The sequence below is a fragment of the Carlito syrichta genome, unplaced genomic scaffold (genome assembly GCF_000164805.1).
Source record: "Carlito syrichta isolate Samal-C Ts95f unplaced genomic scaffold, Tarsius_syrichta-2.0.1 Scaffold309931, whole genome shotgun sequence".
NCBI lineage: Eukaryota > Metazoa > Chordata > Mammalia > Primates > Tarsiidae > Carlito > Carlito syrichta.
Window position 1 is genome coordinate 71961 of NW_007254027.1, and position 14871 is coordinate 86831.

The 14871-nt window shown below is 46.9% G+C and overlaps 1 protein-coding gene across 1 annotated transcript in view; it reads left to right on the forward strand.

Annotated features, from left to right (window-relative positions):
• The window catches only part of LOC103270765 (zinc finger protein DZIP1L-like), an 85598-nt gene that overhangs the window by 48691 nt on the left and 22036 nt on the right, over window positions 1-14871 (forward strand). The window contains 5 exon segments of the mRNA XM_021717695.1: window positions 5829-5894; window positions 7135-7252; window positions 7460-7530; window positions 9892-10106; window positions 10548-10651. Coding sequence (XP_021573370.1) covers window positions 5829-5894; window positions 7135-7252; window positions 7460-7530; window positions 9892-10106; window positions 10548-10651 — 574 coding nt within the window.

Sequence of the window (14871 nt, forward strand, 5' to 3'; positions counted from 1 at the left end):
CCAGGCAAGAGAGAAGAGGGAATTCTTTTTTTTTTTTGAGTTGGAGTCTCACGCCGTCAGCCAGGATGGGGGCCATGGCACACTCATGGCCACCCCAGCATCAACCTGCTGGGCTCTGATAATCCTTTCGCCTCAGCCTTCCAACTGGCCAGAACTACAGGCATGTGCTGCCACACCTGGCTAATTTTTTAAAAAGTTTATTGTAGAGATGAGATGTCACCAAGTTTCCTGGGCTGGTATTGAACCCATGAGCTCTGGGAATCCACTTGCTTTGGCCTCCCAAAGTGCTGGGATTACAGGCTAAGCCACTGAGCCTGACCAGGACTTCTTTGTTACTCAGACTTTTTATTCTATTCAGGACTTCAGTGTTTTGAATGAGGACCAGCCAAATTAAGGAGAGCTGTTTGTTTGCTGTCTATTGATTCAAATGCTAATTCTGCCCAGAAATCCTCCTCCAAATCATGGCCAAATATCTGGGCATCCCAGGACCCAATCAAGATGATACATAAAATTAATTACATTTTGTTATTTGTTATGTTAATGAGATATGTATAGAGAGAGTTGAGAGACAGAGACAGAGAGAAACACACACGCGCGCACACACACACACACACACACACACACACACACACACACACGGACAGAGAGGGCAGAGGACCGGGGAGGAGAAAGGAAAGAGAGGACTCCACACAAGACCCTAGTATTCTAGACACAGCTCTTATTGACTAGCTGGGTAAAAGTGGGAAGTTCATTAACCTTTCGATGTTATAAATCTTAAATTGCAAAAGAAGGTAAAACAAATATTTAGACTTATCCTAAAACTAGAGTAGAAGAATAATTGTAACCAACATATATCCATAATAAATCCACCAAATAATTTATAAAATAGGAGACAGCTTTGAGAAAATGTTGGGAGCCAACCATGGAGGCCCACTGAATGTTAGGGATCAGGAAGGGCCATTGACCCCGAGACCACTGGGATGTATTCGGGAGCTGGTGACACATTCCCTCCCTCCTTTTCCATTTGGCACAAGCTACCAGGAAAGGCTCCAGCTGACTCTAACAGAAAACTCTGAGACTGGAACGTACACAACTAAACCTGGGAGTCTATTGTTCCCATTTCCCACAGTTTATGGTTTTTGCTTTTAAACAATTTAAGTTTAACTTTTAGTCACATTGAGGAAACTTAGTACAAGTCACAGGTTCTCTTGATGTGATTTAAGAAATTTATAGATAAAGGTTTTAGAAAATAGTTTATAGATTATAGATTAAGAAAATTTTAGTAACCATTTAATTATAGAACTGTGGTTAGTTCAGTTGATTTGGGGGGGCAGTGAAGTTTGTATTAGGTTGGCTAGTGCTAGGAGAGAGTAACCATAGCACCAACTGTTTATAGAAACCAGTTTGAATTAGCATAGAGTAGTAAAAGGTAATATATCATTATGTTGGTTTTAGGTGTAAGTATTGAACGATGTTATGTAGCTATAAACAATTAAGGGTACATAGAAACTGGATAAGAACTTCATGTTTTTCCTCTTGTTTGAAAAATACATCTGCTTGAGAGTGGGGGGTGTCCTGTGTGCACCTGGACCTGTTGATGTGAAAGGCACATGCTACCTTTTGTGTAACCATAGCAGCAGGAGTTCCTGTGATAATAACTTTGCAGAGTTTGGGGATAAAAGCCCTGGGATTACACCCATTAAAAGGCTTCTGGTCACTTGAGCATGAGTCCAGTCTCTTTCTTTCTGCCCCCTTTCTTTCTCTTTATATCTATCCCTCCAGTTTAAATCACTGATGCCATCACACTGCCAGAGACCTCCAAATCCCTGCAGGGGAAGGACCCCCACAACAGCACAGGTAGAAATTAAGAAATTAAGTAAATATAATTTTTGCATTGGCACTCTTCCTAAAAATACAAACTGTAGCTTCTCAAATTTCTCCAATTCGTTGCCAATCAGAAGAAATAAAAGCTTACAGGTAATTATCTACCTGCACACGATATTTAAAATCTCTATTGATAATTTCCTGGCCAGATCAGTGAGTTCACTGACAAACATTAAATCGAGCACTTTGATTTTTTACAATTTTCCCAACTACAATGTTTAATCATGTGATTATATGGTTTAATACCAGGAGGCCGGGGATGTGGAAACCTAGGGAGGAATTCAAATGAAGGGAAGGTAGTTTTTCAGGAATTCCCCTCTTGCCTTTTTGCAAGGGATAGTAGAGGCGTGAGTGGAATTTTGCTTTCCATACTCAGACTGTACAGAACTTTTCAACTGCACTAATAACAAAAGTAGAAGAAGCAAGGGTCTCAGCTGCCCAGGTTCGCTTTGCAACCCGGGGTCTTCAGCACCCTGGACTTTGTCAGCAGGCAGGTCTCCATGGCTGGCTCCCTACATTCAGCATTGATATGGAAGGGGAGGTAGTTATTATCATGAGTTTCTAGGTGAGGAGACTGAGGCTTTGAGTGTTCAAGAACTTGCCATCTCTTGCACAGCTAGCAGAGCTGGCCTGTGAATTCTGATCTTCCTGTTCCTGGCTCTGAGGTTGTGGCTAATTCTCCATCCTGCCTCTCTTGCAAAGAGGAACTGACTGGAGGGCTCATTGCTTCTAACCAGCACTCACCTGGCTCCTCCACTTTACGTCAGGGATGGGATCCAGAGCACTGGAGCCACTAATTGTTCATCCTCTCTTCAGGGACCCAAAAGAAACCAAATGCTACAAACATGGAGGAGGACACTACTGAAGAAGGGGGGCACTTCTTTTCTATCCTGGGTGTCCAAAGCAGACAAGAAATGTGCTGCCCTTATTGTTGTAGAGTTTGTCTCCGTTTTCCTGAATCAGGACCCCTAAAACTGGGCTGGAGGGAGCTAAGGACACACAATACTATTTCAGAAGCACACCATCTTCTGGGTATGTTACACACAGGCACTAACATGCAAACTGCTGTCTCTGTGATGGGGAAACCCAGGTTCAGAGAGGATTGATGAATTGCTTAGGTTCACAGCACTAGCAGGTAGCTGAGCCCTTTAGAACAACATCTGATACAAGGCCGCCACCTGCCTCTCATGAGACCATTCAAAGCAGTAGAACTCACTGTGCTGACAAGAATGAGGCCTTTGCTGTTTTATTCTGCACTGTCAATGTGCTGCAGACAGATCGTGCCTAGCCCAACTAAGGTGCAGGAGTCCACCTGACTCCCTTCTCAGTTCATGGGGACCTGCCATTTCATTCACCCCACTCAGTGACTGATAGGGAGAGATTTATAGAGATCTCAACCAGATGTAGCAAAGAAATGAAAAGTAAAGTGAAATGTATGGACTTGTGACCCGACTAAAGGAGCTCCATGGACAGTCAGGGAGAGGAGCGTCCTGGGAAAGATGGGGGTGCTGACTGGGAACCTGCTGACCAGGGCCTGCCTGCTCCAGCAAAACTGCGATGTGACAATTCCAGACATACCAGGAAAAGGCTTGACTGTGTCCTCCAAGAGTTCCTCAAGGGGATCTACTCTATGCACTTTGAAAAGAAAAACAATAGTGTAAGAGGGTGTCCAGTGAGAAGTAGGTCTCCCTCCTGGCCAGTTCTCCAGCTTCCTTCCTCTCCAGAAGTTCCACTATGGATGGTTCTCATGTGTCCCTGCGTTATACACGAGGACATGGGCAAACACAAGGACATATCTGTTCCCATCCTTCTCCTTTCCCAATGAGAACACCCTGCACACACTGGTCTGCAGTTGGTTACATTGTCAACACACTTGGAAGGGTATTTCCCATCCCTTGATGTAGAACTGCTTTATGATTTCTCGAGGACTTGCAGTCTTCATGGAATGGATGAACCCAAACTTACTTAACTAGTCCCTTACTACTTATCCCCAAGCGCATTTTACCTCAACACAAAAGTGTAAGATTAGGATGACACATGACTTGAGGGAAGGTATCTGTTGAGTGCTGCTAGATCCTCAAGCGGGCTGAACCAAATCCTAAAATGGACTGCAGAGTTCCGGAGTGGAGGGGTCTGAGATGGTGAGTCAGAACAGACCTTGCCTTGCCCCTGTTGCTGTGGAGGTTCCACTTGCTCGTCACTGTGCTGTGCCCCTTCATGGGCTGGGGTGCCACTTCCCTTATCGGACTGGCAGGCAGCAGCATCACTCAGGAACTTAAAAGAAACACAAATTGGTACATTCTCAGGTCCCATCTCAAGCTGAAGCAGAGAGTCTGAGTGCAGGACCCAGAAGTGTATGTTTTACACACCCTCCAGGACACTGATTCTTCTTTGCTCAAGTGTGAGAACCATGATGGGACCAGTGCCTCACTACCATTAACACCCAGGAAGCTGGTAACTGTCTGGAGGACCACGCTGTACTCCACACGACCTGAAGCACAACATGGAGGGGGTGGGCTTTGAGCATGACCAGCATCAAGGCTCCCCATGTGACTCCAACATGCCACCGAGGTTGAGGCTCATGTCCAAGTGCAAATGTGATTGAGCAGAATCACCTGGGGTCAGCAGTGGGGCGGTGGTAGGCAGGACTTGTGTGACAGATTACTGGGCCCTGCCTGTAGAATTTTTCATTCAGTAGGTTTGGAATAAGAGCTGAGTATCTGCCTGTCTCATACTAGGTGATGCCAATGCTTGGGCTCACATGTGAGGACTCCTGCCCTAGAACAATTGTTTCTCAGGCTTCACTGTCTCATAGAATATCTAGAGAGCTTTAGACATCAATCTCAATGGCTGTGGTCCATGCTGAGAAATCCTGGCATCAGCCTGGGCGATTCCAACATACTGCCAGGGTTGAGATTCATTGCCCTTGACTGAGTTCCGTGGGGGATGAGATGGGTCTCTTAAGTCCCCAGCATCCAGCGCTGGCCTGTGCACATGCATACTACTTGCTCAGTGAATGTTTATTGAGGAATAAAAGGGCTTGGTCCTGCCCTTTCCACAGTGAACCTGAAGTACTGTCTGGGAGACTTTCCCTGACTATCCTAGACTGCATCTTTGTCAGACCTACTACATTGTATTGTTACTGCTTATTTTGTAAACCTCTGGACTGACAGTTCTTAAATAGTGGTCTGTGACTGACCTCCATAAGAATCATCTGGATATGTCAGGATGCAGATTCTAGGGCCCTTGCACAGATCTTTGGAACCAGGCTTTCTGGAGAGGAAGTCAGGGAATTTGAATTTTTGACCCATGTCCAGGCAATTCTCATGTATGCTGGAGTTATAAGGAAAAGTCCTGATATAGACAGTAAAATTGAGGGAGCAAGGATCTGTCTGTCTTGTCTACCAATCAATCCCCTGACTGGCACTGAACCTGGCATGACACGGAGAATACCAAATGGACTAGGAATAGGCTGAAACTGGCAGCAGAGAGAGCCTGGCATCTAGGATCAGAATGGAGTCCAGGGAACAAACTGTCGTCAGGGCTCAAGTGCAAGCCCAAAATTCCTGAGTTAACCTGTGGCAGGACTGACTGAGCCCAGATCTTAGAGGTCTAGACTGGAGGGGAAAAGAATGCCAAAGGTGACTGGAGGGTCCAAGGCACAAGTGCCCAGGAGCACAAACACTCCAACTTCTGACCCAGAGATGGACACTTGGGAGGGGTCAATGGCCCATGGTCACAGACTGGAGACTGGGATCACTGGTCTGGCAAGTGCAGTGTGATTCTGGGAATCACTGGCCTGGCAAGTGCAGTGTGATTCTCCCAGATGCCCAGGTTGATGTGGGTGGTGATCTTGTGCTACAGAGCTGGAAAATTCCCAAAATGCACAATGAAAGGTGCTGGCAGCTCCAAAGCCTGACACTCCCCCCACCCCACCCCTGCAGACAAAGAGGAGGAAAGTCCTGGAGAAGGATCTGGAAGACAGGCTGAAAATCTTGGGAATCAAGAAGGTAAGTGGCAGTGTCACTATTTGTGGGGCTGATATCTACTATTTAGAGACAGGTTTTTCTCCAAGTGACAAATGTCAGATGATTTTTGCATGGCAGATTCATCCATCTCATCTGATCCAAACTGGGCTCTTTTGGTGTCCAGGAAGGGAAACCCTCACAACTTTTTCACCCTCAGTTCATAACAGCAGTATGTGTGCTTTCTTTTCTCTGTTTCTCGCAGTGGCCTCTTAAGATTGGCCCTGCTTGACCAGTGATGCCACCTGAGTCCTGACTGTTCAGTGTTTTCCACTTACTGGGTACTTCATTCTGTGTCTCTGATGACATCTTCTGCCAGAGAACATTTAATGGGCTCAATCTGGCCTACGGACAGGCTCCCTTGGGCAAGTGTCCATCTCCAAGTCCATTATCTGTGACACATGTGACCATGCCCACTCAGCAGGTGGCTGTGGGTGGGTGGGCAGGCACTGGGAGATATACCTGCTAGTAATTAGTATGTGAAGGTCATTGCACTGAACCAGAGCATGCAAGCTACGGTTGGAGGCACCAATGAAATCTATGATTAGATGAAAACACACTCGTTATAATTCTATTTGCATAGAGTAAGTTAGAAAAATTAGACACCTAGGTCTCACTTAGTAAAAATGCTCACTTAAATTGACTTTTTGCAATCCCTGCTGATGAATACTTTTCTTGTGAACCTGCAACATTCCTCGTCTTGGATTCAGAGCCTCCCCAGACCCTCTCTTAGGCTCTGGGTGAATGTCAAAGGCCCAAACAACTTGCCATAGGTTTTGGAGGGCTCCCTGGCTTTTGTTGATTGCAGTTGAGTTTTTCAAACACTGTTAGCCATCGACAATGCATCTAGCATAATGATAGTGCTTGGGGATACAAAGAGGAGCCAGCTGTGGTCTGTCATCTTGGGACTCACGTAGGTGGTGGAAGAGCCTGTCCCATTCAAGGCCCTCATGCTGTGATGTGGATGGAGTTTGATGCAGTCATTCCCACTGTCCTCCTATGCATATTTCCATGGGGCTCCCAACCCTGAGCCTTTGCACTTCCAGCAATGTGTGAAGCCACTGCTCACCCCCTCTTATCCTCACTTTCTATGCACCTCACTGATACAAGAAAAGCACCAGGAGCTCATCACACACTCTCAGATCAGCAGCAGGTAGAGAGAGACTTGGGGGAAGGAGAAAAAGGGGAGCTTCTGTCTGTAGAGGTGAACTTCTGTCTCCTCTAGCATGTGAAGGGAATATCAGCGCAGAAATTCAGACGCCTGCAGCTGAAGATCTTACAAGAGAAGACAGCCCAGAGATTTCCTGTGCTTCCAAATTTGAAGATAAAGTTACTCAAAGAAGGCCAGAGAAGAATGAAGAACTTGAGGCCTTGAAATCTCTGTCTTCACAGAAGCACGGGAATTTGCATCCCTAGACCCAAAAGTTTCCATTTATAGAAGACTCCCAGATGCTCCGGGCTGCTGTTATTGGGGAATTTGGAGAAAGGGCTTCCTTGGGTCTGTGTCAGCTCATGCAGGGGGCTATCCTGCTCTTTTTCCCTCTCCTCAGTCACAGACACATGCAGCCAGTCCAAGCCTGAGTCCTTCACCCAAAGACATTTTGCAAAATGGGGTCCACATGTCTCTGGGCATTTGAGAGATGCTTTTAGCTGCTCCTTGGACCCAACATTTCAAATTTGTTTTTCCTCATGTGAAGTAGAAGGAAATAATACTAACATAGCAATCCTGTGAGTGCATGGAAATTATTAGGTGGACAAGTATAAAGCAGCTATTTGGTGATTAAAAGTGCTGTCATTTCATATTAAAACATTAAACAGATAATAAGACAGTTGTGATGAGAATATGATAAAAATTATGTTGATAACCTGGGAAACTATTTAGTTTCAACTTCTGTTTTTAAATCTCTAAGGAGCAAACAATTAGCTTTGCACAAAAAACTCAGGCAGAAGGGCATTTGTCCTGGTTGCTAACCTGCCTGCACACTCCAATTCAAGCTGATATTCCGTTGCTCATTCCTTCAAATGTTCATTCACTCATTCATTCATTCATCCAATTGTTCATTGAATTCAGAATTTGCTGAGGTTGACTCTGTGCCACGCCTGCCATGCCACCTGGGAAACTAGCCAGGACTAGGCAATGAAGCCAAGCACAGGGGTGGTGGGAGCTTAGAGGAGGGAAGGGGCAGGGACATGGGGAGAGTGAATGGACACATCCTCGGAGTGCCAGCGTCTGAGCGAAAGAAAGGGTATCTTGCTCTTTGTTGGTGCCCTCCACTCCCAGTTGTTCCTGTAGTGAGGAAGCCAGCAGGGGTTGCTTTCCCTGGCCTTCCCTCCCCTTCCCTGGCCCTTGGGCTCTGCTTTCTCCAGGCACATCATGGAGGCATGGATGAGAGCTGCTGCCATGACACCCTGGAGAACTTTTCTGTAAACCACAGTCTCTTCTTGGGTCCCACAAGTGCTGTGCTAATGCTCACCTCCCATCTCTGCTTAGACCATGCTTCCTCTTGTTTTGGGACAAGGCTGTGGGACATGGAGAAAGCAAAGGCAAGAGCCCAAGTTTGAAACAGACTGATCATCTGGGCTGACATCCACCACTTTCTTTCATGGAATTGTGGGCAAGTCTCTTGATCTCTCGAAGCCTCTGTAGGGAAAATGATCATCTCTGACAATTCTCTGAAGGCCAAATGGTTGTTGTAGGAAACTGCTCTCCTTGGTCTCTGGCACACAATAACTGTAAGCTCTTGCTACTTTGCCTCACACGTTTCACTTTGTCTCCCACGTTTCACTTTGTCTTCCCCTTCTCTTCAGGTCACTCTTTCGTGGTAGGGGTCCTCTTCTGAAAAAATGTATTATCCGAGAGCATTGAACCATTTAACCTTGAACAACACAGACGTGGGGCTTAAACCCCCATGCACTCAGTAACCAAGTATAACATATAACTGCCCAAAACTTAAATATTAGATGCATAACCAATAGGACAAATAGTTTTTTAATATTATACGTATTATATACTGTATACTCACAATACAGTGAGCTAGAAAGAAGAACATGTTATTAAGGAGATCACAAGAAAGGGAAAATCGATGTACTCTTCATCACGTGAAAATGGGTCATCATAAGTGTCTTTATCCTAGCCATGTACATGTTGAGTAGGCTGAGGAGGAGGAGGAAGAGGAAGGGTTGGTCTTGCTGACCAGAGGGTGGCAGAGGAAAATTCATATGAGTGAATTTGATCAATTTAAACTTGCTTTGCTCAAGAGTCCTCTGTATTTCTGACATTTGAACTATAGAAAGAAACGCATGTTACATGGTGGCACAATCCACAAGTGTTGTAGTTTCACAAACAGCACTTACTCTGACTCCTTGTGGTGCACTTTCTCTCCTCTCCACTCTTTGCAAATGTAACTGAGGCTTCTGGACCCCTGTGTCCTCCAGTGGGTCCTAATGTGATTAGGAAAAAAGAACTATGTGTAATTGCCTGCTTTGGGCACCACCTCTTGCCAGTCTGTGTTTGTTGGAGGTTGGAAGTGCATCCTGATGGCTCTTGAGTCCTGCAACCTCTGGAGACAGCAGGGATGCCTGCATGGGGGTGGCTGCAGTGTGGGTGGGTGGGTGGACAGGATGGGTGGACTGGGCGGGGTCCACCCCAAGGACTGTGGCAGGAAGTGTGCTGCAGACAGACATGCTGAGCTCCTCTTTAGGCCTGCTGACACCTGCTGGTCACCCGTAATGACGAGACCCTGGAGCAATGGCTTGCTCTTCTGGTCTCTGAGGAAACCCTGGAACTGGGATCCTCCCCCAAGTTCCTTGCAGAGGCAGAACATCTGGAGTGGGGCAGCTAGAAGTTCTGCAGTGGTGATAATGGTATACTGACAAGGAGTGGCTGGTCCATTTCCCAAGTGTCAGCACCCCCTTCAACCTCCTCTCAGGCTTCAGTCCAGTGAGGGTGTACTCTGACCATCATTCTTCTCTGTGTTTCCAGTCAAAAGCCAGCCGAGCAATTTGGACACGAGAGACCACGCCAAAGCTTGGAACCCTGCAGGTGATATCACCATCCAAGCCAGCAAAACCGCCCACATTGACTCTTCAGAGGCATGGCAGCCGTGGGCACAAGCTGATCCAGACGACCACCCCTACTGCATGTCCCACAGTGCCTGGCCCCTCTAGCACTCCAGCTTCCCTGGGGCCTTAATTGAGGTGAGCTCCAACTCTGCCCTCTCGGGGATCGGTGATGATGTCTCCTGACCTCGGCCAGCCCTGTTCTACCTCCCCATGGGCTTCTGCACACAGGAGAGGAACAGAGACTGATGTGAACAGGAGGTGGTTGGGGCCACCTGAACTCTGAAGAAGAGACTCGGACCCTTGACTCCCAGCCACGACAGATGCCCCTCCCTTCACCTGTCTCTTCTCCAAGCCCAGCTACCACACTGGAGGGACTGGTCCTCAGATGGCAGGCCTGCCTCCCTCTGAGCCCACTTCTAAGGGAGAAGTCGGTATAGCTGCTACACTCCAGAATGACTCTGGGCTGAGGGAGGGAGCAGGGCTGGCTTTGGGTTACACAGACAAACTGGTGACATGTACCTGTGGAAGTTTTCTCCTGGCCTGCAGCTCCCTCATTTCTTCCTAGCCACACAGCAGCACGCCCCCATTCAGTTCTAAAGAGGATTGGGAGAGAGACTTCATGCAGAATGTGTCTCTGCAGACCCTGAAATATCCTTCCAGGAGGGTGCCTAAGGGGAAAGGTGACAGACAGAGGGACCAGAATAGTGGTAACAGCTCGGAGACAATGCCCCAGTCCAGCTCAATGAACTGACTTCCTCAGGTGAGTTCCTGTGTGCCACCTCTCTAGTCCAGGTTTCTCCAGGCCCAGAAATCTTCTTCCACTTCCTCAGGGCTCTCTGAATACCTGCACAGTTTTTTAGGCAGTTTGGATTCATTGGCACCGGATTGCAAATTTCTGGTCAGAGTTCACTCAAACGGTGGTCAAAGCATCCTCCAGGGTAAACCTTGGTTGCAACTTGAGAGAAATCAGTTGTCTATGGTGAAAATTGACACATAGAGTTTTCTGTAACACATGCAGTCAATACACACAGCTGTTCATAACAAAACAAGAGTGAAACAAGTTTCCTGGCAAAGCTTGAGATGAATGGGGACAGCCATGAGAGGTAACAGTCAACCTTTATATAGGGCTGCTTTTGGGTCACAGCAGCCCTGTACAAGGTACTGGAAAGTCTTTGCCCTTTTCAGCCAGGAAACCTAGAAATTCACCTTGTTGAGAAAAGGGGCATCATGGAAACAATCAAAATGTTCTGGTAACTAGAATGAAAGTAAATATTCATTCACCTTAGAATTTACTAAGCAGTGATAATGATTTTTTTAGCATCTTTCTTCACAAAACAACTGTGTCTCCTCCCATTCATTCAAAGTTTTCCTGTAAAGCTGCCAACTGAGGCCTGTAGCTTCTGGCTACTGTTGCATGTCCTATCCAAGGGTGTGGGAAAAGACATGGAACTTAGAGTTCTGCCTTTCCAAACTCAGTAAGTAGATACTTGGGATGTGAGCCTAGGTTTGCAATCAGCAAAGTCCCTCCTTTAATAGACTGCAGAATTTGGTCATAGCACAAGCATAAGCTGAGCCTGCCAGTCCATCACAATCAGATCTCTGGAGAAGGACTGGCCTGGAGGCAAGGGCAATAGGGTGGCGGGATCTTGGGACCAGAAGTCAAGAGACTTCAGAGTCAGTTCTGGCTCTGTCGCTTCTGAGTAAATGCATTCTGACAGCAGTGAACCATTGAGCCTTGAACAACACAGGGGTAGGAGCTTAAACCCCCGTGCACTCAGTAACATGTATAACATATGACTGCCCAAAACATAACTATTAGTAGCCTATTGTTGTCCAGAAGCATTAATAGTAACATAAATAGTTGATTGATTTGAATATTATACATATAATATATACTGCCTTCTCACAACAAGAGTGAGCTAGAGAGAAGAAAACATTATGAGGAAGATCACAAGAAACAATAACAGATTTACTCTTCATCCCATGGAAATGGGCATGATAAATGTCTTTATCCTAGTCATCTACATGTTGAGTAGACTGAGGAGGAGAAGGAAGAAGAGGAGAGGTTGGTCTTGCTGTCCCGGGGCAATAGAGGAAAATCCATTTACAGGTGGACCTGCCCTATTTAAACCCGTGTAGCTCAAGAGTCCTCTGTATTTCTGACATTTTTTAACTATAGAAAGAAATGCATCTTACATGGTGACACAATCCACACGTGTCATAGTTTCATGAAGAGTACTTACTCTGACTCCTTGTGGTGCACTTTCTCTCCTCCCCTCTTTCCATACAAAATTGGAGATCCTGGACTCCCTCTTCCTCCTAGTGGGTCTTGATACAATATGGGAAACAGCGGAACTGTGTGCAAAAGTCTGCTTCGGGCACCACCTCTTGCCCGCCTGTGTTTATAGGAGGTTGCCAGTGCATCCTGATGGCTCCTTGAGTCCCGCGACCTCTGGAGGCAGCGGGGATGCCTGCACCGTGGTGGCTGCAGTACAGGTGGGTGGGTGGACAGGGCATCAATGCAGGTCACAGCATTCGATGGAGTATCTGTAATAGATACCTCGTTCTGTGTATCCAAGACCATGCCTCCTTGCTAAGACTTGCAACCTGGGAGTTGTGCAGCTTCTCTCCCCCATCAGAACAACCTCCACACTCCTGGTATTTTCTTAGTAGAAAGTTTCAGAGCTCTGTTTACATCACACGCCTTGCTCACCTTTCTCAGTCAAAAAGGTGCATCAGGGAATGACCTTGCTATTGCCCTCAAATTCAGAATAGTGGGCAATCATTTGCAGGTTTTAGAGTATTTTCCCCACTTTTGACTACGGACATGTTTAGATTATCACAAACACACTTGTGCATGTTTGTGACTAACAGGTCCAAAGGATTTAAACAAACATATGACCTAAAAAATATATCCTGTTCTCCACATTGTGAAAGAGCACCAACAACCCCCAGCAGGATGAGGCACTTTTCAGAGTAGGCTTGCTGGTTGCTTGGCCTGACATTCCTGGGGAAAATGTGTAGAATGGCCTATGTCGGTGGGACACTGAGAATATGGAGGGGAAGGCCTGGGCTGCTACACAGGGGACTGTGGTGTGGGTATGGCCTGGTCCTTTGGCTGACTCTGAGCTGTCCCACTGGAGGCAACACAGATCCTTCTAGACGGGATTCCTGATCTCCCCTCATGCTCTGTCACTGAGAGCATTTACCACATTCACCAGGCCTGAGAGCCAGTCTGAGAGGAGGGGCATCCTTTAACCCAGGCTGCATTCAGTGCAATAACTTGGAAAGATTAAGGCTCTGGGCACTGGTTCTGTCCATGTGGGGTGTTAAAAATCCACACATAGGATCAATGAAAGGAGAGTAGCCAGATCGGCACACAGGCCTTTACATGGTGTTAGACTGGGTTGGTGAGTAGAATTTCAGGGTATTTGGATTCACTCTGACACCAAGTCTCTATGTCAGTTCTCAAGGCAAGGAGATCTGAGGAGGCAGGAGGAGCAGTGTTTCCATGGTGATCTCTTCCTTGTCTGCATCTGTCTCCTTTCCATGCTGCATCTCTACCCTGCCCTGTGCTCAGCTCTCTGCCAACCTCCTTCCTTACTAAAATGCATCTTCTCCTCCCATTTCCCTCTGCAGGTTCATGAAGACGACAGTGGCTCGGTGATCTTTTCCTCAGCATTTGTACTGTAGAACTTGGACAAGAGAAGAAAACCTAAACCCTTGCATCACTCCCAGAGAAGTTGAACTCTTGTTCTTAGAACCCCAGCTGATGTGAAGACCCTGGCTGGTGATCCTGCCTCTGAGCCTGGCTGGCCATAAGGTCAACCTTGCTGCCTGGCCGAGGCCAGCTCAGTTTCCAGTCATGAACAGGCCAGGACTGCCCGATCTCTCAACTCTGGGAAGCTCCCCAGATGATGCCAGGCAGGGTTAGGGAGTTTCTCATGTTCTTCCATAACACCCTGATCTGTCATGCGATTACTTCCCATACTGGCACTGGCTGTAGATGTTCTGCTCAGCCTCTGCCTGAGCCCCAAGTCAGTAGTAGTAGCCATTAGTAGTAGTAGTAGCTGGAAAACTCAGCGGAGATCCAAAGAGAAGGTTGCAATTCTTGTCTTCGCCTGTGACTAAAAGCTACTTCCCTTTGGAGAGAAACAGAAAGTAAGCAGATACAGTCTCTCCCCTCCCTCCCTACCACAGAGGCCATGGTGCCTCGCAAGTGCCTGCAAGTCCCAAGTGTGATTAAGGATTATGATAGTATCCGTAGGTAGTTTCCTTTTTCCAGCTCCACATCACCTCAGATTGAAGAGAGTCACTCAGTCTCTCTGCCCATACCTCTTGTAAATGGGCAGGAACGCTGTGGAGATGGGTGTTGTGTGGGTCTATTTGCGGATATATGACTAAGCCAGTCATTTAGTGATTGATTCCAAGTCAGTCATGGAGCGCTCACCTAGGGCAGAACTTCTTAACCAAAACAATATGAGGTGGTCTTCTCGTACTGACAGGCTGAGGGCCACTGGAGCGGGACCTCATATCCCCAAAGGACCACATGTTTAAGTTTCAATATGATTTCTAAAATCAAATTGTATATATACACAGCCATTTGTATTTTGTTTAGTGAGAAAAACATTAATTTATTACGTGCAAACATTTAAAGGCAGCATGATGTTCTTACTCTCTGGTGTGTTATTTCAGTGGTGCTGAAGCTTCGAGGGGGGTGGGGAGTGCAGAGGACAGGAAGCAGCCTGCAGTGCAGTATGTCGGTTTAGACCTTTGGGATGCAGTTGCCAAGATGGAGTCCTTGAGGAGACACACCTGGGCAAGGTGAAGGCGGAGGAGGCAAGATTGGGTAGGGAGAGGCTGCAGAGTGCAGTGCAGACCTGACCACTGTGAATGGCAA